The sequence below is a fragment of the Nannobrachium achirus genome (assembly GCF_963921795.1).
Source record: "Nannobrachium achirus genome assembly, chromosome: 5".
NCBI classification, from domain to species: Eukaryota; Metazoa; Chordata; class Actinopteri; order Myctophiformes; family Myctophidae; genus Nannobrachium; species Nannobrachium achirus.
The window spans coordinates 40,305,483-40,330,618 of record NC_137814.1 but is presented as its reverse complement, the minus strand read 5'-3'; the positions used below and the strand labels follow the sequence as shown (position 1 = coordinate 40,330,618).

The following is a 25,136-nucleotide window of genomic DNA, read 5'->3' as shown; positions in this document are numbered from 1 at the left end:
AGCGAGGAAGTGTTTTGCGTTTGACTGAACTACTTGCCGTAGACCCAAAAACGTCATAGTTCAGAGGTGAACTCTGTGGCAAAACAACCAACAGAAGCAGCATGGAGGACAGTGATGAGAGAAGACGGAGCAGCCGCTCCTCAAAAACCTCTAAAAAAGGTCCGTTTTGATAAAGGAAGTAATTTCAAAAGTAAAACTATTAATTCGTTAGTGCTCGTTGCCTCGTTCGCTGTTCTTGTTGATAGAACACCTGTTTTAGGCTGGCTGACTCATATTTACTGGTAGTAGTCTCTGTAGTCAACATGATACTAGCCATGCGAAACATGACCGATATTTGACATTTATGTTTCAGGGCTAAAGGCCCGGGGTCCTCTCTATGTTCCCCAGGCTCTATGTTCCCCGGGCCACCTCACAGCATTAGTTTTAGTGAGGTTAGGGTTGTTAGGTAAGTAGGTGGTAAGTGGGGAACATAGAACCTGGGGAACATAGGTACGGTCCCAAAGGCCCATTCCCACTGGGCCAGAAAAACAGATAAAACATATCTGTCTCCATTCAAGTGGATGGTAAGATACAGATAAAAATATCTGTCACAGATCTTTTTTTTATCTGTAATATATCCATTTGAACATTCTCACAGAACGTCAGCAACACTAAATGTCAACTTACTTCAACAACCACATGTATTTCTATATGTCTATCTGTCTGTCTGAATCACTGTATATATTGATCAGTGTATTTAGTTTGTGTATTTCGTTATTTTTTATCATTTTGCCAGGTGACAAAGCAAGAAAACAAGCACTGAACGCTGAAGAGGAAGCAAGAAGGTGTGTAGGTGTGTGTGCGTGTGTGTGTGTGTGTGTGTGTGTGAGGTGCACAGTGAGGTAGTGATTAATATACTGTTGTATGTACTGGTATATTATTCTCTACCAATTGCCCCACCCCTCATATGATTCTATTCTTTGTCCAATGACAGAAGAGAGGCTGTAAAGCATGCACTGAGGGAGAAACTGGATTTGGAGAAGAGGGCTCTTCAGGTGGTGGAACGTCTCCTAGACGAGGACAGTGTGACTGAAGACTTTCTCATCAGCTGTGTAAGTACAGTCAAATAGGACTGAAAATATAGATCATTCTCTTAGCGATTATTCTGTCGATTACATTTTAGATTAATCATCTCATCGCGATGAGTATATTGGCTATTTTTATTTGATTTACTTATTTACTTAACATATATAAAAACATAGTAAGGGAGATGTGGTGGTCACTCAAACCACTAGATCATCTTATCTCACCGTATAGCATAGTACAGTATAAAAGTTTACTGGTGAGTTTTTCACCCATTTCCTTTCTCCTCCTTTTGCAGGCTAAGTTCATAACTGCAGACAATTACAAAGATGCCATAGAGGAGAGATCCATCATTAAACTGTGTGGCTATCCTATATGCCAGAATAAACTAGGGAAGGTGAGAGCCCTAAATCTTATCGTGATTAAGCTTTGTACAGAACAGTATGTTTTGACTGTAATTCATTTCTGCTATTTATTTCATAGATCCCCACTCAGCAGTTCAAAATTAGCACCAAGAACAATAAAGTATATGACATCAGTGAACGCAAGGTAAGTTATTTGTACACTGCAAAACACTCTGTTCATTTAACAAGTGTGTATGGATCAGATATTTAATGGTGTATTGCTTTTTTTTTATATATATATATATATAAGCGATTCAATTAAGTTAATTTTGCCTTCCTGTTGTTCAGTGCTTCTGCAGTAACTTCTGCTACAAAGCATCCAAAGAGTTTGAGCTGCAAATACCAAAGACGCCCCTGTGGCTCAGACAGCATGATGGGTAAACATACACCATACAAAACACTGATGTGACCGTAGAATACAATAGAATGTGCTACAATATAATTCAATATATTATGAATGTAAAAGTACATTATGTATATTGGCTTCATCATGTCATAATGACCAACAGACAGATGAGATGCAATGACCACTTGATCAAAACATTAAGGACATGACATGATACTTATTGCATTTTTGGCCATCGTTTGAGAAATGGTACAATTTCGAGAATTAGGATGACAAACCTCTGTGATTGCCTGCCAGAGGGAAGTTAAACAAATTAATTAAAAATGGAATGTTGACCCTACTATTTTAAGACCATCCTGTATCTTGTAATCGTCATCTTGTCTTTATTTTCAATCCCACCAACAGCCCTCCAGGAATCACTTTGATGGAGAAAGGAGATGGGTATGTATTATTGTTTTATTCAATCCATGATTAGATTCCATCAAAGGATCACATATAAAGAGTTTGTGTGTCTTATATAGCGCAGGCTATAAATAATGGGCACGGTAAACAAACAAACAAATGTGCCTCCTTTCCTGTGTTCAGTGGTAGCTCAGGTGAGGAGGTGAGGCTTTCAGCGAGGTGCCTCCGTGAGGAGGACATCGAGACCCCTTCACCTGTAGAGCATCAGGCCCCTGCAGCCGGCCCTGTCCACAGTGACAGCAGTGACGGAGAACAGGAACAGGACTTTGTCTCCAGTGTGGTGTCCCAGCGAAAGGGACCCAGAGTGCACTGGGGTGAACTGCCCAAACGCACAGATGAGGGAGAGCAAAGAGAGCTTGGGAAAGGGGCGAGGCAGGAGAATGTGGAGGGAGAGAAGGATGAAAAGGAGACGCAGCATCGAGGAAGAGAGACTCCAAATAAAAATGTAACTAAGCAGAAGAGTAAAGAGTGTATTGCTTCTAAAACAGAACCAGGTGCCGACATGGCAAGACAACTTAATTCTATAGCGGTGGATCAGCCCACTGTGCAGCAGGTGGTCTGCATGGAGCGAATTTCGCCTGAGGGGCATTCTTTGGAAGAGGCAGTAGCTAAGCTTAATTTGAACACTAAAACAGAGGCAATCACTGACAGCGCTCCTCCAGACAGAGATCCAGCTCTGAAGCAGGATAAACTGCAGGAAGAACACACAACTGCAGTTGTCCAGTCTGCATATACTGACTCAACAGAAAACAGAATTCATTTGGAACCGTCAGCTCCACCTCAACCACTCCCAGTCCCCGCTACTCAAGGCGACACCAGCACAGCCCGACCAGGCCTCAACATCACCCAGGTGGGTATGAGCCAGAGAGGGGCCGCGGGGCTACGCAACCTCCTCAAACACCACTCAGCCCGAGCCGCTGGGCCCGACGCCTTCCGGCAGAACCTCCTAGAAAGCCTGAAAAGAACGCTGCTGGAATGGAGGACTGAGGAGACGCTGACATTCCTGTACGGTCCCGGCCCCCTCCCTGGCCCGTCCCCTGAGATCAGCAGAGAAGGAAAGGAAGAGAAGGAGGAGGAGTTGGATGAAGATGACTTGGAGGATGAGGAGGAGGAGGTGGTGGTAGAGGGAAGGCTTCCAGGGCAGCAGGAGAGGCCGCGGGCTCCAGTTCCAGACTATGACAGGCTGCGGAAGCAGACCCAGGAGATGCAGCTGAGGGTCACCGAGTATTACAAGGGCGCAAGGGTGCTGCCTGAGGAGAACAAACAGCCTACAGAAAACACTCAGGTGAGAGGTGCTGGAGAATTACTGAAATCAAAACATAGTTTTTTGAAAATGGAAATTATTTCAGCATCAGTGCCAGTGGATCAGTTGGTAGAGCACATACTGTACCATTAAGGCTCAGTCCTTGTTGTGTATCCCAGGGTTTCCCAAAGTGGGTGCCGTGATGCCAGTCCAGGGGTGCTGCAGAATACTTCATCAATATCACTACATCAATATCACTTCACTATGCTTAGTAAAACAGACCTAATTTGCACTGTACTTGATAAGTTCTTTTTCCATCGGCGGCCAACTTGTGAGCTTGTAGATCGACTATTTTTGGTGAACCTTCCCCCCCTAATAGTGATGCTGGTGTTATTTTCAGTCAGTTCTGATGGAAACAGATATTTTTCCGTGACGTAGCCTACCGTATCTCAAGTAGAAAGATGTGCATATTTACTTTGCGTAATACGATTTAAGATTCTAAACATTAACAGTGTAATTATTAATTCTGGGGTGCCGTGGATGAAAAGGTTATTTACCCGAGTCCAAAACGTTTGAAAACCCCTGGTGTAGCTGACCCGGATAGAGTTTGACCTGAGGCCCTGTGCTGCATGTCCTTCCCTATCTATCCTGCCATTTCATCTTTCTCCACTATCACCATCTAATAAAGGCTTAGAAATGCCCCCTGCTTTCTCTTAGCAAGGTGGGATTATGAGGAAGGAGGATGGATGTCTAGAGAAGAATGAAGGAGGGAAGACGTTAACATTGGTTTGTAGCATGTGCCACTGGCCACTCAGGGGCGCTGTAAACATCCTATAGACTAGACTAGATTGTAGAGAATTGATAGGCAGGGTCTTCATTTACCTAATGGGCTTTACTTTATCTTTGTGTCTTGTCTTCTCTGCAGCAGCGGAATGAACCTCTCATTGAATCCAATGCCAATATTCAGAAACGCATCACTGTAGAGAAGCTCACCAGAAGGTAGGGGTGTGCGTGTGTGTGTTCTGCATGTGCAAAGGAAGCTGATACTTCAATTCACATGCACAGTTTATTGATGTAACATTAATAAACCTAATAATAGCTGTAGCAAGTAGCTATACAACTAATATGATAAAACTGCTACATTTCTTTGTTAGTTGTGTTTGAACCATTTATCTCATCTGCTGTCATTGTGGCTAAAGGTATGAATGGGATGGGACAGCATTCATTTGGTTTCATTTGCTAATTTGATTTGTCTGTGAGTGATCCCTCAATGTATGAGCAATGTATTGATTCTAGTTGGACCTCAATATTATTAATACAAACGAATTTGACGTTTCTTTTTTTACTTGGACTGATCTACTGTACGTATCTGTCTATCTGTGACACTTTTCAGTCTCATAAACGTTGTGGGACCACTGCGTCTCACCATAAATGACATCACCAGGGATCTCAACAACCTTGTCAGGACCTTCAAGTGAGTACATAGGCCTATATACCCTCCCTTCAGACCTACTGTACCTAGATTCTCAGTCATAGAGACATTTCTTTAGTCTCTCTCAGGGTCTTTCAACTGTAAAGTTTTTGTTTTGAAAATGTAAGAATTATTATTATTATAGAAGGGAATAGTGACATACACAGTAGCTAGTAGTATTTTATTTACAGATTTTATAAAATGACACAAATCAAAAGCTTATACCAAAATGTAACATACTTCCTGCCATAGACATTTGCAGATTGTGATTGGCTGGCCCAGTTGCCATCAGCAGGAAGTGGTAATTGGCAGAACGCAGTTGACTTCCCATGGCAGTGATTTAATAGCAGCATAGTAACACGTCCAGTAAGAAGCCTGCTTCCAGGAATTCTCTTTCGCTGCTCGCTGCTCCCACTGAAATGGACCCTGAGGTGTAAACTATAAGAGTTGTATAATGTACACAGTCCTGTTGGAGAGCCATTCATCACCACTCTATTGACAAAGAGAGATTTCCGACGGTTGGTAGGACCTCGTCAGATTTAATGATTGTTCTCTTTTCTTAGTTTATATACGGTCAGTATCAAACTGTTGTGTGAATTTACCAGATTCCTGAACAAACATCTCTATAGTGCCAAAACTTTGATTCTGTATTTACAACAGTTTGTCAAGCTAAATGATAAATGGTCTGCATTTACTAAAGTTTGGGGTCAACCAGAAACCAGTCAGTTTGCCTTAGTGTTTGAGGAGGTAACCGCTAGTTAGGGAAAGTTAGCCGAGTCTTTGACCAATCTAGCTTACCAGTAGATTTCTTCACAAATGTACTACTATCACCTCTGAACTTTGTCAAACCCAACTCAATTGGGAAAGTTGGGGTCTCATTGACTATACAGAAGAAAAAAAACACAAAAAAAAAAACACATCAGAATCATGAAAAAACTAGAAGCAGTGCTCTTCCGAGCACAGGTCTCCACCAGGTCCTGGTGGCAGTAAATGTGAAAAGGGTGGCATGTCTTCTTTGGACTTTAACAGCAATGTGACCCTGCATGACTTGAGGCATTTTGTTAGAAGTCGACCTGCTGGTGGCGCTATAACAGGCCAAAGTGAAAAGGGTGGCATTTGTTCCTTGACCTAGTGGGAATGTGCGTGCAGAATTTCTCTGTAATCACAAGCTGCGTTCATTATTTAAGTGATTTTGTTCAAAATGGACCAATCCTGCAAACTTTGGAAGCCAGTGTTAGCCAATTAGGATGGAATATGAAATATCGACAGATCTGTCTTGATCACATGACTATAGAGATACTGTGTACTGATTTGCATGATTTTTGGATAAAATCTCAAGGAATAATAGGAAAAAATGTGTTTTACATAAGTCGGCCTCCAGGTGGCGCTATAAAAGGCAGATATGAAAAAATCAGGGCAAAGGTTTTTCCTTGGCCTCTAGGGAGTGCACATACAAAGTTGTACACTGATCAGTGGAGTTATAGTTAAAAACACGAATCGGCCTATTATAGCGCCACCATGAGGCCGATTCGAAAACATTTAAGTGGCATTTATTCCTCTGCCTATTGGGAATGTGCATGCACAATTTTACCAAAATCGCATACTGCGTTCATGATTTCAGGCATTTTATTCAAAACTGACCAATCCTGCTAACTTTGGAAGCCAGTTTTAGCCAATCAGGATGGAATATGGAAAGTCCGACAGATCCATGTCGATCACATGACTGTAGAGACAATGTCTACCGATTTGCGTGATTTTTGGACAAAATCTGTTGGAGTACTGGCAATAGTTCGTTTTGCAAAAAACGGCCTCCTGGTGGCGCTAGAACAGGCCCATGTGAAAAATAACGGACGGACGGACGCACGCACGCACGGAAGGACGCACGGACGGACGGACGGACGGACGGAAGGGAAAACATACTCTCCCCCATGCCTTCGGCAGGTGGAGACAACCATAGTTTGACCCCTCACATGCTACTTAAAGCAGATTTATTTTATTATTATTATTTTCCTGTATGGTAAAGTCAATAAGACCCCAACTTTGTTTGGCTCCCACAAAGTTTCCCAATTGAGCTGGGCTTGACAAAGTTCAGAGGTGATAGTAGACAAACACATTGGTGAAGAAAGTCAAACTGAACAAATCTTAACCATTGCAATTTAACCTTTACTCTTTGTGCCAGCCTTTTCACATTGGCCTGTTATAGTGCCAACAGGAGGTCAGTCTTTGCAAAACACTTGGAACAATATCATGAACCCAGCGTCCAATTGCCGTGAAAGGCCAAGGACGATATGGCACCTGTGCTCCAAGCTTTTTCTAGTCTGCCACTGTTTTCTGACTCGAAGAGTTTGTTCGCCTTCTTTCCCATTCAGTTGTACAATGGTGTCTTGTAAACACTCTCCTCCAGCCTCAGCACTCCATGGACGAACACTACACAACTGTTGGACTGTCTTTTATTAATCATATTGCCTGTCACATAATGGCTAAATATTTGTCAAATTATGTCTTAATATGTCACTATGTAATGACATATGCGTTTTGTATTTTTGTATTTGTATGTTTTTGTATTTGCTCTTTATGTGAGACATAAACAATTTAAAATGTTTGTGTGAACACAGCAAATTTCTGAACATAAATTCCTCTGCAAGTGTTCACCTGTGGCATAATGATTTATTCAAATCATTTCTTGTTTTCTGTAGGTTTACCAACACCAACATAATCCACAAAACCCCAGAATGGACACTTTTAGCGCTGGTGCTTCTCCATTTGTAAGTGTGTGCGTGCGTGCCTGCGTGCGTACTAGTACAGCATAGCATGTGTGTGTGTTATGGTTCCATAAGATAACAGCTGCACAACCTGTTCCCTATAGTGCAGTGGTTCTCAACCTGTGGGTCGGGACCCCCAGGGGGGTCCCTAAATGAAATGTGAAACATTGGTTTCTCACTCAATATTAAACAAACCAACATACAGTATAAGTGTATAGACAGTATATCTGCACATTTCTACAGTAACAATTTGAGGACTTTTTAATACCTCTAAAATGACAAATTAAATATTGGTTAAATTGTCAAATATTAGAGGCAGAAATTGTGAAAATAGCCAATCTAGATCTGCTATTTTCCCAATAGAACTGTGTTAACACAAAACTCAACAACTCGACTCTTATTGCTCGTAGGGTGGGGGTGGGGGGGTCCCCAGTTAAAATATGATTATTTTGGGGGTTGTGGCTTGAAAACGTTGAGAACCACTGCCCTAGCGGGCCAAGAGAACAGGAGAGGGGGGGGGGGGTCCTGTATGGAGGAACACCCAATCTTTAAACTTAACACCACGACTGGAGCAAAGTGATTTTTCTGAGTGGGTCTGCACTCCATGCATGTGTTCCATGTTTGTATGTGCATGTGAAAGATAGAAGGTCCTGAGATTTTTGGTAATGAGACCTAGACCTGTTGTATGCGGGCAACTTTGTCTTAGTGATTTTGAGACATTGTTTTCTCTCTAACAAACCCCCCTTAGTCATCATAAACATCATAACACACACTGTACTAAAAGTAAATGTAAAAAAAAAAAAAAGTAAATGTTTGTCCAAATAACTCACTCTTCCTGGAGTTCTGTGGCAGACAAAGCTACTTGATATAATGTTGTATGACCCGTGCCATATGGCATTGTGTGCGTGTGTGTGTGTGTGTGTGTGTGTGTGTGCGCGTGCGTGCGTGCGTGCGTGTGTGTTTTACGGACAGTTCCGTGCTGCTCCTGTCTGAGTACACACAGACAACTCCTGGCCTTATCTCCGTCTGATTGCTCCCTCTATATCCGTGATGGAGTAGCACATACACAGGCCCATGTCCTGTAGACGTTCAAAGCTAAATACACTGACAATCTAAATACACAGACTATAAAATGTCCTGGGAAACATTCCACCTGATGCCTAAGTGAGATGACAACAATGAACAGAGAACGGACCATTTAAACTACAACTCTGATTTATAACAATCTAGATTCTAGAGTATTGGCCGTTGTGGGTAGATTAACAAACTGTAAGAAGTATGTATATAGAATTATTGTGTTAATTATCCTGCTAATGCCACAACAGATCTCTGAACAGTAAGGCTAATAGGCTAATCTTACAAACCACTACACGTCTGTGACTTTGTATATCCCTGAATATTTTTCAAATTGGTTAACTATAACATTGTTCTTTTATTTTTTGTTGTTTTTATTAACTCAGAACCACTGTCCCTCCATGCTATGGTCAGTCTAGAGCCGTACTTGGAGGGCAGTGTATGTTACCAATCACCATCTCCATATTTGAGCAAGACTGACTTCATCAATATGATGTCAAAGATTCACAGGAAAGCCAAGCCATTAGAATGCACATCTCCGTGACAAACAAAATGGTCTAATGGACATTTCACCTGCTAGCCTTTTATTTTTCAACTGGCTTTGATCACATTGGCAACCGCCCCGTCATCGTCCTTTTTTCCTCACCGAGTCACATGTCCCATTTGTACTGTAGATGATTTCTTTAGTGTCCCAAATCAACTGCCCTAACCTGTGCGTCCTTCTCTGTCATGAATAATTTGACGTGCCGTCTTATCTATCTGCTGCCTGGCAGCTGTGGAGTAGGTCTGGCCCCTATTGTTGTGACCAACTGAATAATGGATGCCCCCCCTGCAACTCTAGACCCCGGGGTGAACCGGAGATTGGCCAACAGTACACCTATACACAGGTAGAGGTAGAGCTGGGGGAGGGAGGAGGCAATGTAACCACGCCAGTCGGAAGCGTGCCTCCATGCAATACTACAAGCTGGAACTCACAGCTAGAAATAGTCACTACAAGTACCCATACTGTAACTCAAAATGAACATTGTATGCAAAACTACTTTAGTTGTGTATATGCTAGACTAGAGGCATACATTCATACTGTTATTAATCCCTTCACCCAATTAATGCATCTCTATCCCTCTGTGCATCACTGCGGCCAAGTTCCTCTTTCTTGAACACCCCTGTGATTTTGTAATGGCCCAGTACGTTTCCCCCTGTGTGTGTCTATACAATATCACAGCATGCAATCTGTCTGTTAGAGTGTGGCAATCTGCATAGTCCATACATTTCTCTTGCCTCACATTTAGCAATAAACCCCACATATTAGCAATAAACCCCGTTAGTGTGTGGTAATCTGCGTTGTCCATACATTTCTCTTGCCTCACATTTTAGCAATAAACGCCCCACACATAATATTTTGCATCCAGCATTTAAGCAGTGCAAAGATGACTTGATCTAAAGTTCAGGGAAAACAGGGTTGAAAGGCTGATTTGAAAGCTAGGTCTTGCGACAATATTACATGCGGCTAATAGCCTAACTAGAAATATGCAGCAAGAAATGTGTGTAGAGTATGTTTTTTGGGGGGTGTGCCATGTATGATCTTAATACTTGGTCTGTGATGTAGGCAATGTTACAGTTGTGTGTGCATGTGTTTTAGGTTGTCTGAGGTGTCGCCGGTGGTCTGTGAGGCCCTGGAGAGCACAGCATCAGTAGAGTACCTCAACACCCTTATGCAGGAACTCACACTGCAGCAGCAAGATCTACTGACCCTGGTCCAGCTGATCAAAACCTCAGCTCTCTGACACACACACATACACTATTTTCTGATCTACTGACTATGGCTGCAACTATCGATTATTTCTGTCTTTTTCTTTTTTATATATATAGCTCTCTCTAACACATACACAAGGGCAGTCCATACTGTCTCCGACCACCAAACCTTTCGTTGGAAAGGACCGGTTCAACTACAAAACGATGTCACTTGAAACTTCTGAAAAGCATTACCCCGAATTTGAGTTCGGAAAGCTGCACTCCCAGATGTTGTGAAAGGTTTGGTGGTCGGACTGCCCTACACTCTTTCTTGCTCTGTCATGCACACACTATTCTACAGTATGTCGGAATAAAATGTATGTAAATAAACAGGAAATCTGTTAGCCCAGTCCACACCAATGGTCTGTGATGCAAACAAAACCGTTGCAATATGTTGCAGAGAGAAATTGCAGCGATCTGAAATTGCAGGTTGCAGCAGTTTTGGGCTTTTGTTGCAAGTGGTTGCAAATAGTTGAAGGCTGCAACTCGTTGCATTGCAAAACATGGTTGTGGACTGGGCTTTAGAGATGGCAGATGTTGTCTGTGATTCTCACTCTAAAATTCAGAATAAATGTTATGTATTTTTGTGGATTGAACGTTTCTCGGAATGTGTTCTTATTTTATGCTTACCTAGCTTCTACTGTACTACTGGATTGTCAGTTGATGCAGATTTCATTCTCTCTCATTCTTCTTTAGATATACACCAAGAATCTAATTCCCATTTATAATTATTATAGACCTATAGACATTATTTGAAGAGACAGACATCTCTTTAAATTGACAGGTGCATATACTGTATCAACCTGGTGTAGCCTATACTGTAGCTGCTCAAGTAATCTTGGATTGTAAAACATACACAAACATACTGTAGTCTACAATGTGGATGCGTCTAAATCAGATCCTAGATGATTTAAAGCTCAAGCAAATAAATCACACCCACTGAGGGAACGTCATGTGGCCACGGGGATTAATGCTATAAAGAACTGGTGGAGTAATAAAAGTGACGCTATTTTCTCTGGACTTCCTTCACTCGAAGGTTTATGGTATCATAACTTCATTTGTTGGCGGGCGAAAATATTTGGTTTTGACCAGGTGGCTCTCGCTAGGAGAATTCCCGATTTAGTTTTTTTATCCGGGAGATAACTTTAAATCGGGTTTTATTTCGACCAGACTGTCATATAGCCTGGCCCTTAAGACGTGATTGATTGCTTACAGATTCAATTTTTTACAATGCACACATTGATGTTTAACTAGTGAGTGTTGCAATGTTTGTAGCCTATTCAGCAATCAGCATGTTGAGTTTGGATCATTTTACAGTGACGTTGCTGGTTCTTAATTTAAAGCACATAATTAGCCTATCAATTTCTCAATCAATTCTTTTATCATAGAATTTAGAAAAACGAGCCATTTTTCTGTCATTTATTTTTAAGTGATTGTTTTCGATATAAAGGGTCATATCATAAAATTCAGCACAGTAATTATTTTAAAAACGTAGGCTAATGGACACGCTAGCCAGCTACCACTAAATCATTTTAAAAATCACTGCTTTGCATAGGCCTCAGGAAAATGGCATAAACATATACCCACTTAATTAATTATAAATAACATTTCATATAAAGAACACTTTTAGAATAATTTCAATATAGCCTAAATAAATTCGTATAGGTCTATGCCCGCAAAATCAACCAAATACCTTAGCCAAACGAACATCTGACTGCAGTAGAAAATTGAGTAGGCCAGGCCTATAAATATATAGGCTACAACAAACATAATACAATTTCTGCATTCAGTGCATCAAAAGAAAAAGTGCGTCTCGAGTACAATACAAACAAGCGTTCTTCTGTTCTCTTCACTCAACACACTTTGAGTCCATGTTGCGTCTCCTTGTGCCTCCTCAGGTCCACCTTGCGCTGGAAGCCCTTGCCACAGAGGTCACATCCGAACGGCTTGAAGCCGGTGTGTTTGCGGCTGTGTGTGATCAGGTTGGAGCTCTGGCTGAAGGCCTTGCCGCAGACCTGGCATTTGTGGGGCTTCTCACCTGCATGTGTAAATCAGAGGCGTCAATTGGGTATGACAAGCTATGGCAGCTGCCATACCTTAATTGGCTACAGGGGGAAATAATAAAATGTACTTTTCATCGCCTGTTGCTAAGGTATGGCAACATGACTGGTGTCTTGCACGCGCGCCCTCGCGCGCGTGCAAAGTTCAGAAAAAGCTAAGGTATGGCAACATGACTGGTGTCTTGCACGCGCGCCCTCGCGCGCGTGCAAAGACACCAGTCATGTTGCCATACCTTAGCTTTTTCTGAACTGACCCCGCTGGTGCAAATCACATGGAAGGAATAGGAATTATTAATTAAATGTACAAATAATAATAATATGAATTAAGACCTCAGTGTTCATTTAACTCCCAGTGTACAAATGGACCCTTAATGGGTCGATTTGGGTCCAGTTTTATTTCTGATTAGGCTACTGAATGTTATATCAGTATTGCTGTATTTGTCTGTCATTAAATGTCTATAAAAATCGAGTAGGCCTACCAAAGGATGGACCCCAATGTAAACGAGCCATTGTGCTTTCTTGAGTTTAATTCCTATTTAGACCTTGTAGGCCTCCCGTGCTTTTCCTGAACTGCTAAATAGGCCTGTGCAACCAATCAACCAGTTGCTACACAGTTGGTTGTTTATTTATTAATAGTTTATAGGTCTACATTGTGGAAATGTTCACGGGGCAGCCTATATAATCACCTGTGTGAATAAATGTGTGTTTCTTCATGTCGGACTTCTGGTGGAACCTCTTGCCGCAGTACTGACAGGGGTAGGGCCGCGTGTCCGAGTGGATGAGCAGGTGTGTGGACAGAGTGGAGGAGCGCTTGAAGCTTTTGCCGCAGATTTTGCAGTTGAAGCTTCTCTCCTGTGTGGAGGAGTAATAGAAAACAGATAAAAAAAAAAAAAAGCATAATCAATTTAGTCTAGTTATTTTTCGGTCACTTTTGCGCACACATTACCCTCGTCCGTTGGGTTATAGGCTATATAATTGTTAATAATTAATCATAATGTAGCCTATTATTATGTTAATAGTGCGTGGAGGCCGCCTCTATACCTGAGAATGAACTGCCCTGTGCTGCTCCAGGCTCACTGCGTGTCCAAAGGTTTTTCCACAAATCTCGCATTCGAAAGGTCGTGTCCCGCTGTGCGACCGTCTCACGTGAACCTCCAATCCGTGTGGCGTTGAGAATACCTTTTGAGAAAACGTGTTAGACATGCAACTCAAGTGTCATCATCGCCACTAACTCTGCCGCATTTATCTTTTTTATTTATTTTGTGTTGATATAAAATGCCACACATCGATGTATGCAATAGGCTACCTTGCAACATTTGATACACTTGTAGGATCCGTTTGTCTGAAGTTTAGAACAGCTGATTTGGTTTTCTGTCTTGGCTCCAGCGCTGGTGGGCTTGTGTTTGCGATCCAAATACAGCTCATCTTCGTCCCTCGTGCTGTAGATGTCGTGAGCCGCTGAGGAATAGTCCTGGTAGAATCTGGCACCGGGGCCGCGCTGTGCGTAAAGGTGAGAGTCGGCGCCGCTCTCCTCTCCATAGCCGCTCATTGGTGAGTCGGGGTCCACGGGGGCCGCCGGGTGATGGTGATATGTTCGCTGAGCCAGATGTCTGAGCTCAGAGCCTGGGTATGTCCATGCGTACGGTCGGAATGGAACGGTGCAATGGTGACCGTCGTCTCTTGCCGGAGTGAAACATTTCTCTGAATCTGAAAAATAATTTGAGTTAATGTTATAGGCCACTGCTTCTCAACGTGGGGGTCCTTGAGGGGTTTCCATCCAAGGGGGTCCCCCAGCAAAATAGCATCGAAATCAGTTTATCCTCAATCCTATTCTGCTTTCGTTTTTTCCCCTACAAGGTCACAGCTATACACAGCTTGTAGATCTGCTATTTTTGAAAGTTTTTGAAAATCTTGAAAATGTGTGAAATATTTTTGAATCGTTTAGGAAAGAATTAACAACACAAATCTCTTATAGGTCCTGGCACAAAAGCTTTTCAGATAGAGGTCTGCGGCCAAATATGCCTAGCCTATAGGCCTACATAATCAAATGTAGGGGGTCCTAGGCCTCTATAGGCCTATGTGGTTCCTTTTCCTTATGTCTTGAACATTTGTAGTAGGCCTGTAGGCTTGGAGCAATTACAGTAAAAGAAAATAAGGATGGAATTGAACAAAACAAACCTGGCGACGAGGAGGGAGACGGAGGACGCCAGAAGTCATAGTCTGCGGAGCGGTCACACACGCTGCCCTCCAGGCTGTGAGGAGAGCCGGCGGACAGGTCAGCGGTCCTCGCATCGTCCTGAAACTCCCCCTGATCACCGCTCTCTGTTTTAACGCACAGGACAACTATCTGAGATGCATAGTCTATATAGGCCTATACCACGGCCTATACCATGTGATAGTAAAATCACACAAATCCCGTTTGTATTTTCTGAAAACAGGTTCCAGCACTGATTATTTTGCGGGCTAGATTATAATTGTTTTGAGTGGTAGAATAATAAGAATAACGGCATTACAAATTTACGCACCATATTAAATCACAGACTTTGACATCATATTGTTTTCCCAATTACGCACGTCGTGTGACAAAGCCTCAAATACCAATAAAGTTATGAATAATGAACACTTAGCCTACCTGCGCAAACATGAGCCAGAAGTGCGTCCAGTTTGGTGTAGTCATCATCCAGGTACCGTGGCTGGTGGTAGCTGTGGGCCCGTTTACTCTTCACCAAAAAAGACCTCGGCATAGTTGTTTCCCCCGTGGTGTGTCAGACAGTCACTGTTTGTTATGAATCCTCTCCCTCCACACACTGGCCTGACTGACTAACTGACTTTATCTCTGGACAGATTTGAACACCATTGGTTGATAGACGATCCAGCTTTAGGATTTCTGGCAGACGATTACGCATGCGCAACACAACTGTATCGTTTAACAGGTGTCGTCGGGCAGGTGGCCAAAAAAGAGACCAAGGTCCCGCAGGGTCTCCGGGGCAATAACCTGTAGGATGGAAACAGATAGGATTTCAAAAAACGACATTCTGGAAGTGATATGGCTAAACTCATTGAAGGAAGTCTACTGTTAGGATATATGCCTATAATATTGTAAGCCTATACGTTATTTAACCGAGATTTTGCGCATGGCAGCTATTAGAATATAGCCGAGATTTATAACATGAATTAGATTAAATTCAATCATTCAAATCATTTTTGTTCCTTTAAAAATTCTTCTGAGAGAAGACACAACGATTTAAGGAGTTGGTTGTGTGTTTGTGGATTTTGCCAAAGCAAGCTCTCCTGGATAATGACCTATTTGTTTCAGCAAGGTAAAGTGATCTCACTCTGGTGACAGTATCCAGTTAATGACACGCGAACGGCACGGTGAGCGGCCTGTCTGCACAACAGCCTGCTAATGGGGACCCGAGGTATCCCTTACAAGAGTTATACTGCCTTGTCTTACCCCAATAACTATTGTTTTACATCCTCAAAGCTCCCCCTATAGCATCAGAGCGCTAGATAGGGGGTTTAAAATAAAAAATAAAAACAGTCCCTCCGAAATCAGAAAGCCTCAAATCTTTGCGGCTATTTGAATGTTCAAGGTTGGGTGAAAGCAAAGCGTTATCGATTTCTAGCCCATGAGAAAAAAGTTTGTTTGATGCACCTGTAAAGTAAACCCGTTAAGTTGAGATAACCAAAGGCAAAGATGAAACACATGTTCGATACTCACACCAGTCACTTTTTCAGTAGGCAAGAAGCTGTCATCCTATACAGTCACAATCTGACTGCAGCTGAACTATAATATGCTGCTGTCATTCAGTTATACAGTATTGGTTAGAGAGAGAAGCAGCATATAGTCACACCCGTGCAAGATATGTTGACACCCCCTCCCCTTCCTCTCTGCCCCCCCCCCCCCAACACACACACACACACACACACACACACACACACACACACACACACACACACACACACACACACACACACACACACACACACAGAGAGAGAGAGAGAGAGAGAGAGAGAGAGAGAGAGAGAGAGAGAGAGAAAATCTGACGTCCAGGAAATTGTTTGAAGAACCAAAATTATCACATGGACTGCAGAGAAGTGAGGCTGTTAATAGCACACACTACACTATAGCTATAGACAGTGATTGGTTGGGGCCTCCTGTCAAAATGTGTGCATGGCCATTGGCCATGGGTTATAATACATTTTAAAACGTGAATTATGGCTTATATATGGCTTGTATATTGACCTATAGACTAAAGAATTTCCTACATTGCAGAGTACATTATTTGGCAAAGTTCTGAAACTGACAACTCTGACAGAAATGTCTGTTAGTGTAATCAGTTGGCGACTGTCATCATCACAACACAAGAACTTCCATGTGAAAATTAATATAACAGGATGTTATCCTATTCCTTGGTAATGAATGTGTGAGGCAATTGTTGCCCCATTGCCTACAGTATGCGATCATCAAATCACAACACAAATCTGTGAAATTTCATATTGGTCTCAAATATCTATGTTTCAATTTAGTGTTCAATGGGTGAGGTCAAGAAGCTCAATTATTGATTATAATACATAACTTGATGAAATGCATCTAGAAGGATGACTGGTTGCATTACATCAGTTTCACTTATCTTCATTGATGACTATTCAAATCAATCCATTCAAGAATATTAAGAAACCAATCTATCACATATTCCAATTGTAGCAAGGCGTATTTCATGATCAACAGCTACTCTAGCCCGCTTTCAAAAATCTCTTTGTTGAAAATTCTCACAACTCTTAGATTCTCATACCTATTTTGCAGAAAAGTGGTTGGGTTCGGCAACACCAGAACGCTGTCATGCCAAATTCCTACATTTCCCCCCAGATTTGGCCTGTCACATTAACAGTTCAACCACATTTTCGATTATCAATTTAGAGTCTCAAATACCTGTACTGGGTCCATATACGGTTTGCTCTCAACTTTGATTTGCTGTTATTGTTAAATATTGCAATTAATACACTCTATAATCACTGTGAGATGACATGTTTGTAAAATAGGAGAGAGACAGAAGATATTGTGGCAGTGTAGTGTAGCCTAACAGAGAAAAGAAAGCAAAGTTGAAGGGACTATCACCTAACCATAACCTCTCTTTCTTTCTATCTCTCTCTCTCTCTCTCTCTCTCTCTCTCTCTCTCTCTCTCTCTCTCTCTCTCTCTCTCTCTCTCTCTCTCACACACACACACACACACACACACACACACACACACACACACACACACACACACACACACACACACACACACACACACACACACAACTCCTCATTCTCACAGCGAGAATGTGATTTAAAATAGAAATGAACACCTCTCAGTTATAGACCGAGCTGTCGGATATTTTCTGATGCTCAGAGATAACGCTGGTGCGGTCAGAGTGACTCCTCGACCCTATGACCAAGTATAACCAATGCTTGAGCTTCAATACCACATACATGTGAAAGTGCAATCCTCAACCTTTAAAATATAAGAGCTGTATATAGTCACCACATGTTTGAGTATAGGGTGTATATTATATATGGTTGTATAGGATAGGGTGATAAATGTTTGTATACCTTTTAAATCATTGTTGGTTTCTTTTTGTGATGTTAAACTGCTGTGGTGTCCCTGCAACCTGAATTTCCCTTGCAGGATCGATAAAGAAAAAGATACCACAAGCAATCTCATTGATTCAGCTAAACGTTTTTCCCCAAAACAAGAACAAAACAAGCAAAACACAGACACTCATGCAAGAGTGTGTTGACACCCCCTCCCCTTCCTCTCTGCCCTCCCAACACACATACACAGACACACACACACACACAGGCACGCACGCACGCACGCACACACACACACACACACACACACACACACACACACACACACACACACACACACACACACAGACACACACACACACACACACACACACACACACACACACACACACACACACACACACACACACACACACACACACACTCTATCTCTCTTCCACTCTCTTTCAATCTCTCTCTCTCTATTCATCCATCTCTCTCGCTCTCCATACCTCCATACCAGCATGCAAGCCAAATCTGACTGACTGCTCAGAGGGACCAACTGCAGCCACCAGATAGGAACGGAGTGTGAACACAATGCATGATTTACTGGACAGCGACCCCCCCCCCCCACACACCCACACCCCCACCCCCAACTGACCACAAGACACTTTGTCATACAGAGGGTTCATAACATCTTGTCCCCGCCAACCTCGTCATCTAAAATCATGCCATGTCTGCTTAGTGATTCATAGTTATGGCAAGAACATATATGTTTATGCTGTGGCCTGGTTGTTCGTTCTCAACGTGTCTACGATCTTTGAGCTCATATGATTTTTCTTCTTAAATCAGATATGTTTGTATTCAGTATATATATATATATATATATATATATGCCCAATAGCTGAGTGGTTAGGGCACCTAGGGGCTATAGCCTAATATCTGACAGAAGTCCCTGTGATCCGCATGTCAGTCCCCTACTATTTTTACATATTTCCTGTATTTCCTATCTAACTAACTATCTATCCATGTATCTATCTATATCTAATTATAATAATTTCCTATTTGCTTAGGTTCTTTGGGCCGTATTTGGTTTTCTCTGAAATTTTAAGGATCACGTCTGCTGACCATACCTCTCTTACATGAGTTCTGCTATTTTGAGAATAGACAGAATGTCAGCTTTGTGTGATTTCTAAGGAACTACCACAAAAGTGTTAAAAACCCAAATTACCATTAGTTACACTCAACAGATCTCTGAGCATGTGCCATAAACAGTCCACAAATCATTCTGACAGAATCCACCATCCATCACTGTGATCAACAAGTGCCCTTGTTAGCCAACCGGACCATTTCTGGTTGTAAATTCAACCCAAATACTAGGGACCCCATCGCAGGCAGTGGCCTACGGACATGCAGGGACCTACTCACGGTTTCCTGGTCATTGTGTCTTTTGGTATTTGTCGGGGGTTAAGTTGGTCATTTGAAAGGTTAGAGTTCAACAACTGTATTCAGGTCCTAAGCTTTCCTGTCATTGGTTTGATATAGATGTTGTGGTCAGAGCAGAGAGCATGCAGATGACAAATTATCAGTGTATAAGCCTACTCATTAGGTTTGCTCAACCAAATGGTAGAGCACATTTTAAGTCCATATTTCTCATTGAAAACAATGCTGAAATTAACTCAACCTCATTCAGCCATCTCTACCATTTGGTTGAGGTGTTTGATGGCCAATAATATCCACCTGAGGGTGCAGTGACTTCACACAGCATGCTTTCCAAGTCATGTGACACATAGGAAATCTTACACAAGCAAAACAGTCCTGACAGCTTGGCTCTCTCCTGCAGGAATTTCAAAGCTAGTAGGATTATTAAGTCAATATTTTTGAATTTGCCATTATCCAATCTTCAGATATATGTCCCCAAAATACATGAAAATTAGGCATTTTTGCGCATATAATGCCTAATTTGGATATTTAAAAATAAAGTTTCAGAAAACTTGTAATACGTTTTTTTTATTTTTTATGTAAGTAATCAACTGGGGAAGTTTCATTGTTCTAGCTATCAGTTAATTATCTTTCAATTAAATGCACCATAACATTAACGGACATGTCTACAGTTTGGTAGAGGCTTATATTTTAAAAACTGGTGGGTGAATTGTAAAAAAAAACAATTGATTGTTGTTATTAATGCCTAAAGGGAATAGAAAATGCAAAGATTTTATTTTTTGACAGCTTCTTTCTTGGTGCGCCCTTCAAAGAGTTAAATAATTCCTGTGTTAGGTGTTCATGATTGTAGGCTAATAGAAACCTTTCCATTGGTGTCTAGCAACATGATCACGTTGTATTCACAGTAAAGCAAGCAATACATCCATGGCTTATGTTCAGAATACTGTAGATTGTTGCCTTTATATATGTTGTGAATGTGCTGTAATTTTTCATCTTAAAGACACTGGGCCTTTTTACATACTGTACATATCTACTCTAGTTTCCCTCTTCAGATGTGCGGAAATCTGTGGTCTGAATCTCAATTATGAAAACTTCCGTCTGCCTATATGCGTTATGTCTCAACTGCACAGCTGGAGGAGTGCGATACATAACGGTCCATTTTTGTCTGGTGTCAAAGCCAGCACAACACATTTTGGTTTAAGTTAAACTGATTTGGTATTGCTATTTATTTCTACTGCAGTCAGAGCAGCAGAGATCTTTCATATTTAAGCTGAAATGTGAAAACCTATCTCTTTTAAAAGCACCTCCCACCCCTGTCATTCAGAATCTCTTGGTTCTTGTTCATGGTCTTATACTGACACTTTCTCAAATCGTCATTGTTAATTTATCCATTTCTAACTCAGTTAGCAGCACCAGGTTTCTCTGATCTAAATTGAACATTAATTTACTGTATCATGTCACTACGCTGAATGTGTGATATGTCAATTTGTTCTGTTTCTCCAATTCGGTTGTTGCCTTCTGATGATATACCGTACGTAACATACAGTACTGGAGTGGCATAAGGGGACAACTGACGGTTGCTTTACTTTATTGTGAAATCAGAAGCATAGCACCAAGTTGTACACTTGAGTGACTTGAACTTTCCTATCTAAAGCTTGGACCATCTGCACTGAGAATGACAGAGGAGAATCTTATCTGTCTCACATGGGCAGAAAAGCAGAAGACTCTGTTTCCTTTTTATAGTATTTACTGATAAGCTGATCAACCTTCATTTGACAGTTAACTTTTTGTAAAGCAATCTTTCACCACATTTCTTTCTTCCCGTGAGACAGTTGATTGTTTTGACTTTTTGTCTACAAATTCCCTGAACTTATTCCAGTATTTTCATTAATTAATATCATTGTCAACAATATAGAGTGAAAATAATGAAAGATATATAAAAACTCATGAAAACTGATGTAACATGACAATGGATGTAATAAAAAAAAAAAAAAAAAAAAATTATATATAAAATATATAAAATATATATATATATATATATATATATATATATATATATATATATATATATGACCTGTAACTGTGAGTAATGAGCATTGATCAGCTTTCCACTTTTACTGGAAAATAGAGAAGCTAAAAGAGGCCTTGCATTCCATGGCTGCCTGTAACCAATGTTAACCACTCACACTCACAGCGCTAGATTATAGATAAAACATTAGAAAAGCATGGGATTCTGTTCTACTGTGGCTAATAAGTCACCAAAGGATTGATCAACAACAACACATAACAACCATTGACTCTTCCATCGACATAACTGTATATAAAACAATGGTATGTTAAAAGCAGCCATGTTCTGAAATATAATGCTTCATGTTGAGTTCTGACATGGTACATGCTGCTATTGGAACTGGCCTTCAGCCTAAAATGTGTAATCAATGCATTCTGATACTTCTTATTACATTCCAGTCCTCTTTTATGACCATTGCGGTCTATGGTGAACTCTGTGAATGACCACATCTATTGTATTAATCACAGCAGAGGATGTTTCATATAGGGCGGCTCTAGACAGCATCTGCCTTGACTGGGAAAAAGTGAATGAGGAATTAGGAGGCTTACTATCATTGTCAAATTCCTTGCTGTGATAATAATAATTACCAATTTGCTGGTTAGGTGTGGTCAACAGATTCAATGACAACAGATTTTCTTTAGGTTCAAGAACAGTTCACAAGCTGAATCCGTCATTTAGGTTTCTCATGACCATCCTTGTAAACTATGATTTAATAGTGAGAGGAGGGCTCACCCACAATTACTATATAAATATTCATTAACAGGAAGTTTTTCCCCCTAAAATTTCTTTTTGGGGGCTTTTATGCCTTTTGATAGGACAGTAGACTGACAGGAAAAGGGGAGAGAGATGGTGAGTGACACGCAGCAAAGGTTGTCGGGAACGGGATTCGAAACAGCGACGCACTGTCATGTTGGCATTGCAGCCTAGGGTGCCTGGATTACCACGCCGGCTGCCCGGGCCTAATGTGACCCTTTTAAGATTGAGTGTCTCTTCAAACAACATAATATTTTGGACTTTCAGGTTATAATCTGACGTCTACTGAACAATAATCTTTTTATTCAGGCTGACTTATGCAAGTATGCATAATGTGAGATCCAAACCTGGTCATATATTGGGAAAACATTCAATCTAGCCTAATATGACTCATGCTCTGCATGATGGTGTGCTAAAGAAATTCTAGAGTACGCATTGACAAAAGTTCTGATTCATGCTCTGAAAAGATTCACCATGTTCCTGACTTCTCCACCCAATGTTAAGATATTTCTTCATTAGCCTATTTCACCCCAACTCAGCATTCTTTTGAAATGTGAAATTTCACAACCCAGATGAATGATAAGTAGGCTATCCTGGCTGTTAAAGAGAGATTAATCTCTCAAAACAGATTTTCATGAAATTAATAACTGACATGTTTTCAGGCCAGACCAGCAATGTCAACTTGTGTCCCTGAGCAAGACTCTTAACCCCTCCCGAGCACTGTAGAATCCTTTCAATCCTATAGCTGCTCACTGCTCAAAGTTGTTATAGGTTATAGTTATAATTTCACCTACTTTATGTGTATACATACCAGTCGGTACATAATAAACACCCCAAGGAGTCGGGTCTATTCTATTCTAAATAAAATAAAAATGATACATAGAGATAACCTAAACTCTTGGTGTGATTTCACACAGCTTCTCAGAGCTTATGAACCCATTCCTTTAACCAAAGAAGAATGCAAAGTTTAAGCTGCCTCCACAAAAACAAAACAATAATAATAGTAATAACTAGAAACGTGCGGCCATTGGAGCACAGGTCTCCAGCAGGCCGGGTTGCCTACCCAGGGGCCAGGGCCCACAAACGTTGTAGGCAGTCATAGCCAATTTGAATGGAATATGGAAAATCTGATCACATGACTTAATGTGCCCTGATTTGTGTGAGTTTCATATATGGGTAGTTGGTACATGATCCAAGAAATTCAGGGAAAGTATAATTTGATTGTACAACCTAAGATTCAAGAGTTATAGGCCAAAACATGAAGCGAGCTGTTATCATGCCACCATGAGGCCAATTTAAAAATGTTTATGGTGTTCCTTTGCCTTCTGGGAGTGTGCTTGCTGAGTTTCATGATGATAGGTTAAATGGTGCCGGAGATTAGCTGTTTACCAATCTGGCTAGCCATCGTCAAAGAAAAGGTCGATCCTTTTAACTGGAGCTCAGTCTCGAGCTCAGTTAGGCTGTTCTTGAGAGACTAGCTGTTTACAGATACACACATGGATTGTTGTCTCCCTGTCTAAGTGTGTCTCTCCGTCAAGCCATCCAGCCTGGTGGGGACTAATCCTACTATGAATGCTCTGTCCGTGTGTCTGTAGTTCACTATCTAAAAAAACGTTCAAACAAATACAGGTCACTTCGCCAAAAATCAACTTGCTATAGGACACCTCGCCAATGAGCAGGGTTGTCAACATTGGACTGTCAGTCAGGAAAATCCAGGAGATTCATTTTTTAAGGGGTGCACAGAACTCCCCAACCGGAGTCTGGTGGTCCTCCCCCCAAAACTTCTTAACAGATAGGCCTATAGCCTATATTTTCCTGTGTTCTGTTGAATTTTGTGCATGTTTGATACTTTTATCAGGCGGGTACAATTTCAGCCTTAAAATGCCAAATGTAGGTGTACAGATTTGATAAGCAAAGTAAGACATCCTTAGTAGATGTAATTGCCAATCATCCTGGCAAATCCAGGAGCATTGACAAGCCTGCCCAATGAGCGTGGACAATTTGGCGAATTGGATTTTTGGCAAGGTGACCGGATACCGTTCAAACAACTGTCATGACATGCCCGCAGTCGGATAGGCGGTTGTCCAGAACCCTCGATCCGACCAATATGGGCCATAGGCATAATTTTAAGGAGATCTAGTTGTCCAGAAGAGCTGCAACCACTATGCTCATACAAATATAGTTACAGTATGCAGTTTGTTGCATGTTATTTACAACTCAACTTTACACTCTATTGTCACAATGCAAGTTTACTGGTATAAAAGAGTTGGTGAAGTATTTTGCAGTTATGTATTATATAATTTAAGAAAAATACAAATTGTATTATTATTATTATTTAAAAGGTTTAAATATCCAAACAACAATATAGACATGAAGACAGTGTACCTCAGTCTCTTGCGTAAATAAACACACACACACACACACACACACACACACACACACACACACACACACACACACACACACACACACACACACACACACACACACACACACACACACACACAATAATAGCCTATATTATACTTTACTAATACATACACTGCTGCCCCCTATTGAGTCGTGTAGCTTCAGTTCAGCCCCCGTGCAGTAGCGGGCGCTAAAGAGACAGGAAATGGCGTTTAAACAGCTGAGGCAATCGC

General features: G+C 41.3%; 2 protein-coding genes across 2 annotated transcripts; one reads left to right on the top strand and one right to left on the bottom strand.

Moving 5' to 3' along the window:
* The first annotated feature begins 87 nt into the window (after positions 1 to 87).
* On the top strand, positions 88 to 11,114 carry rpap2 (RNA polymerase II associated protein 2). Its single transcript, XM_080726062.1, has 12 exons — positions 88 to 159; positions 776 to 824; positions 974 to 1,091; positions 1,361 to 1,459; positions 1,546 to 1,611; positions 1,755 to 1,843; positions 2,218 to 2,253; positions 2,398 to 3,559; positions 4,443 to 4,516; positions 4,911 to 4,991; positions 7,685 to 7,753; positions 10,464 to 11,114. The coding sequence occupies exons 1-12, from the start codon at positions 102 to 104 to the stop codon at positions 10,606 to 10,608; spliced, it is 2,046 nt and encodes a 681-aa protein (XP_080582188.1). The 5' UTR covers positions 88 to 101; the 3' UTR covers positions 10,609 to 11,114.
* Positions 11,115 to 12,468: 1,354 nt separating this feature from the next.
* On the bottom strand, positions 12,469 to 15,419 carry gfi1aa (growth factor independent 1A transcription repressor a; the record flags this gene model as incomplete). The annotated part of the gene is made up of 6 exons (XM_080725788.1): positions 12,469 to 12,653; positions 13,362 to 13,527; positions 13,717 to 13,854; positions 13,982 to 14,382; positions 14,854 to 14,997; positions 15,308 to 15,419. 6 exons carry the CDS (start codon positions 15,417 to 15,419, stop codon positions 12,469 to 12,471), a joined length of 1,146 nt encoding a protein of 381 aa, XP_080581914.1.
* Positions 15,420 to 25,136: the final 9,717 nt, after the last annotated feature.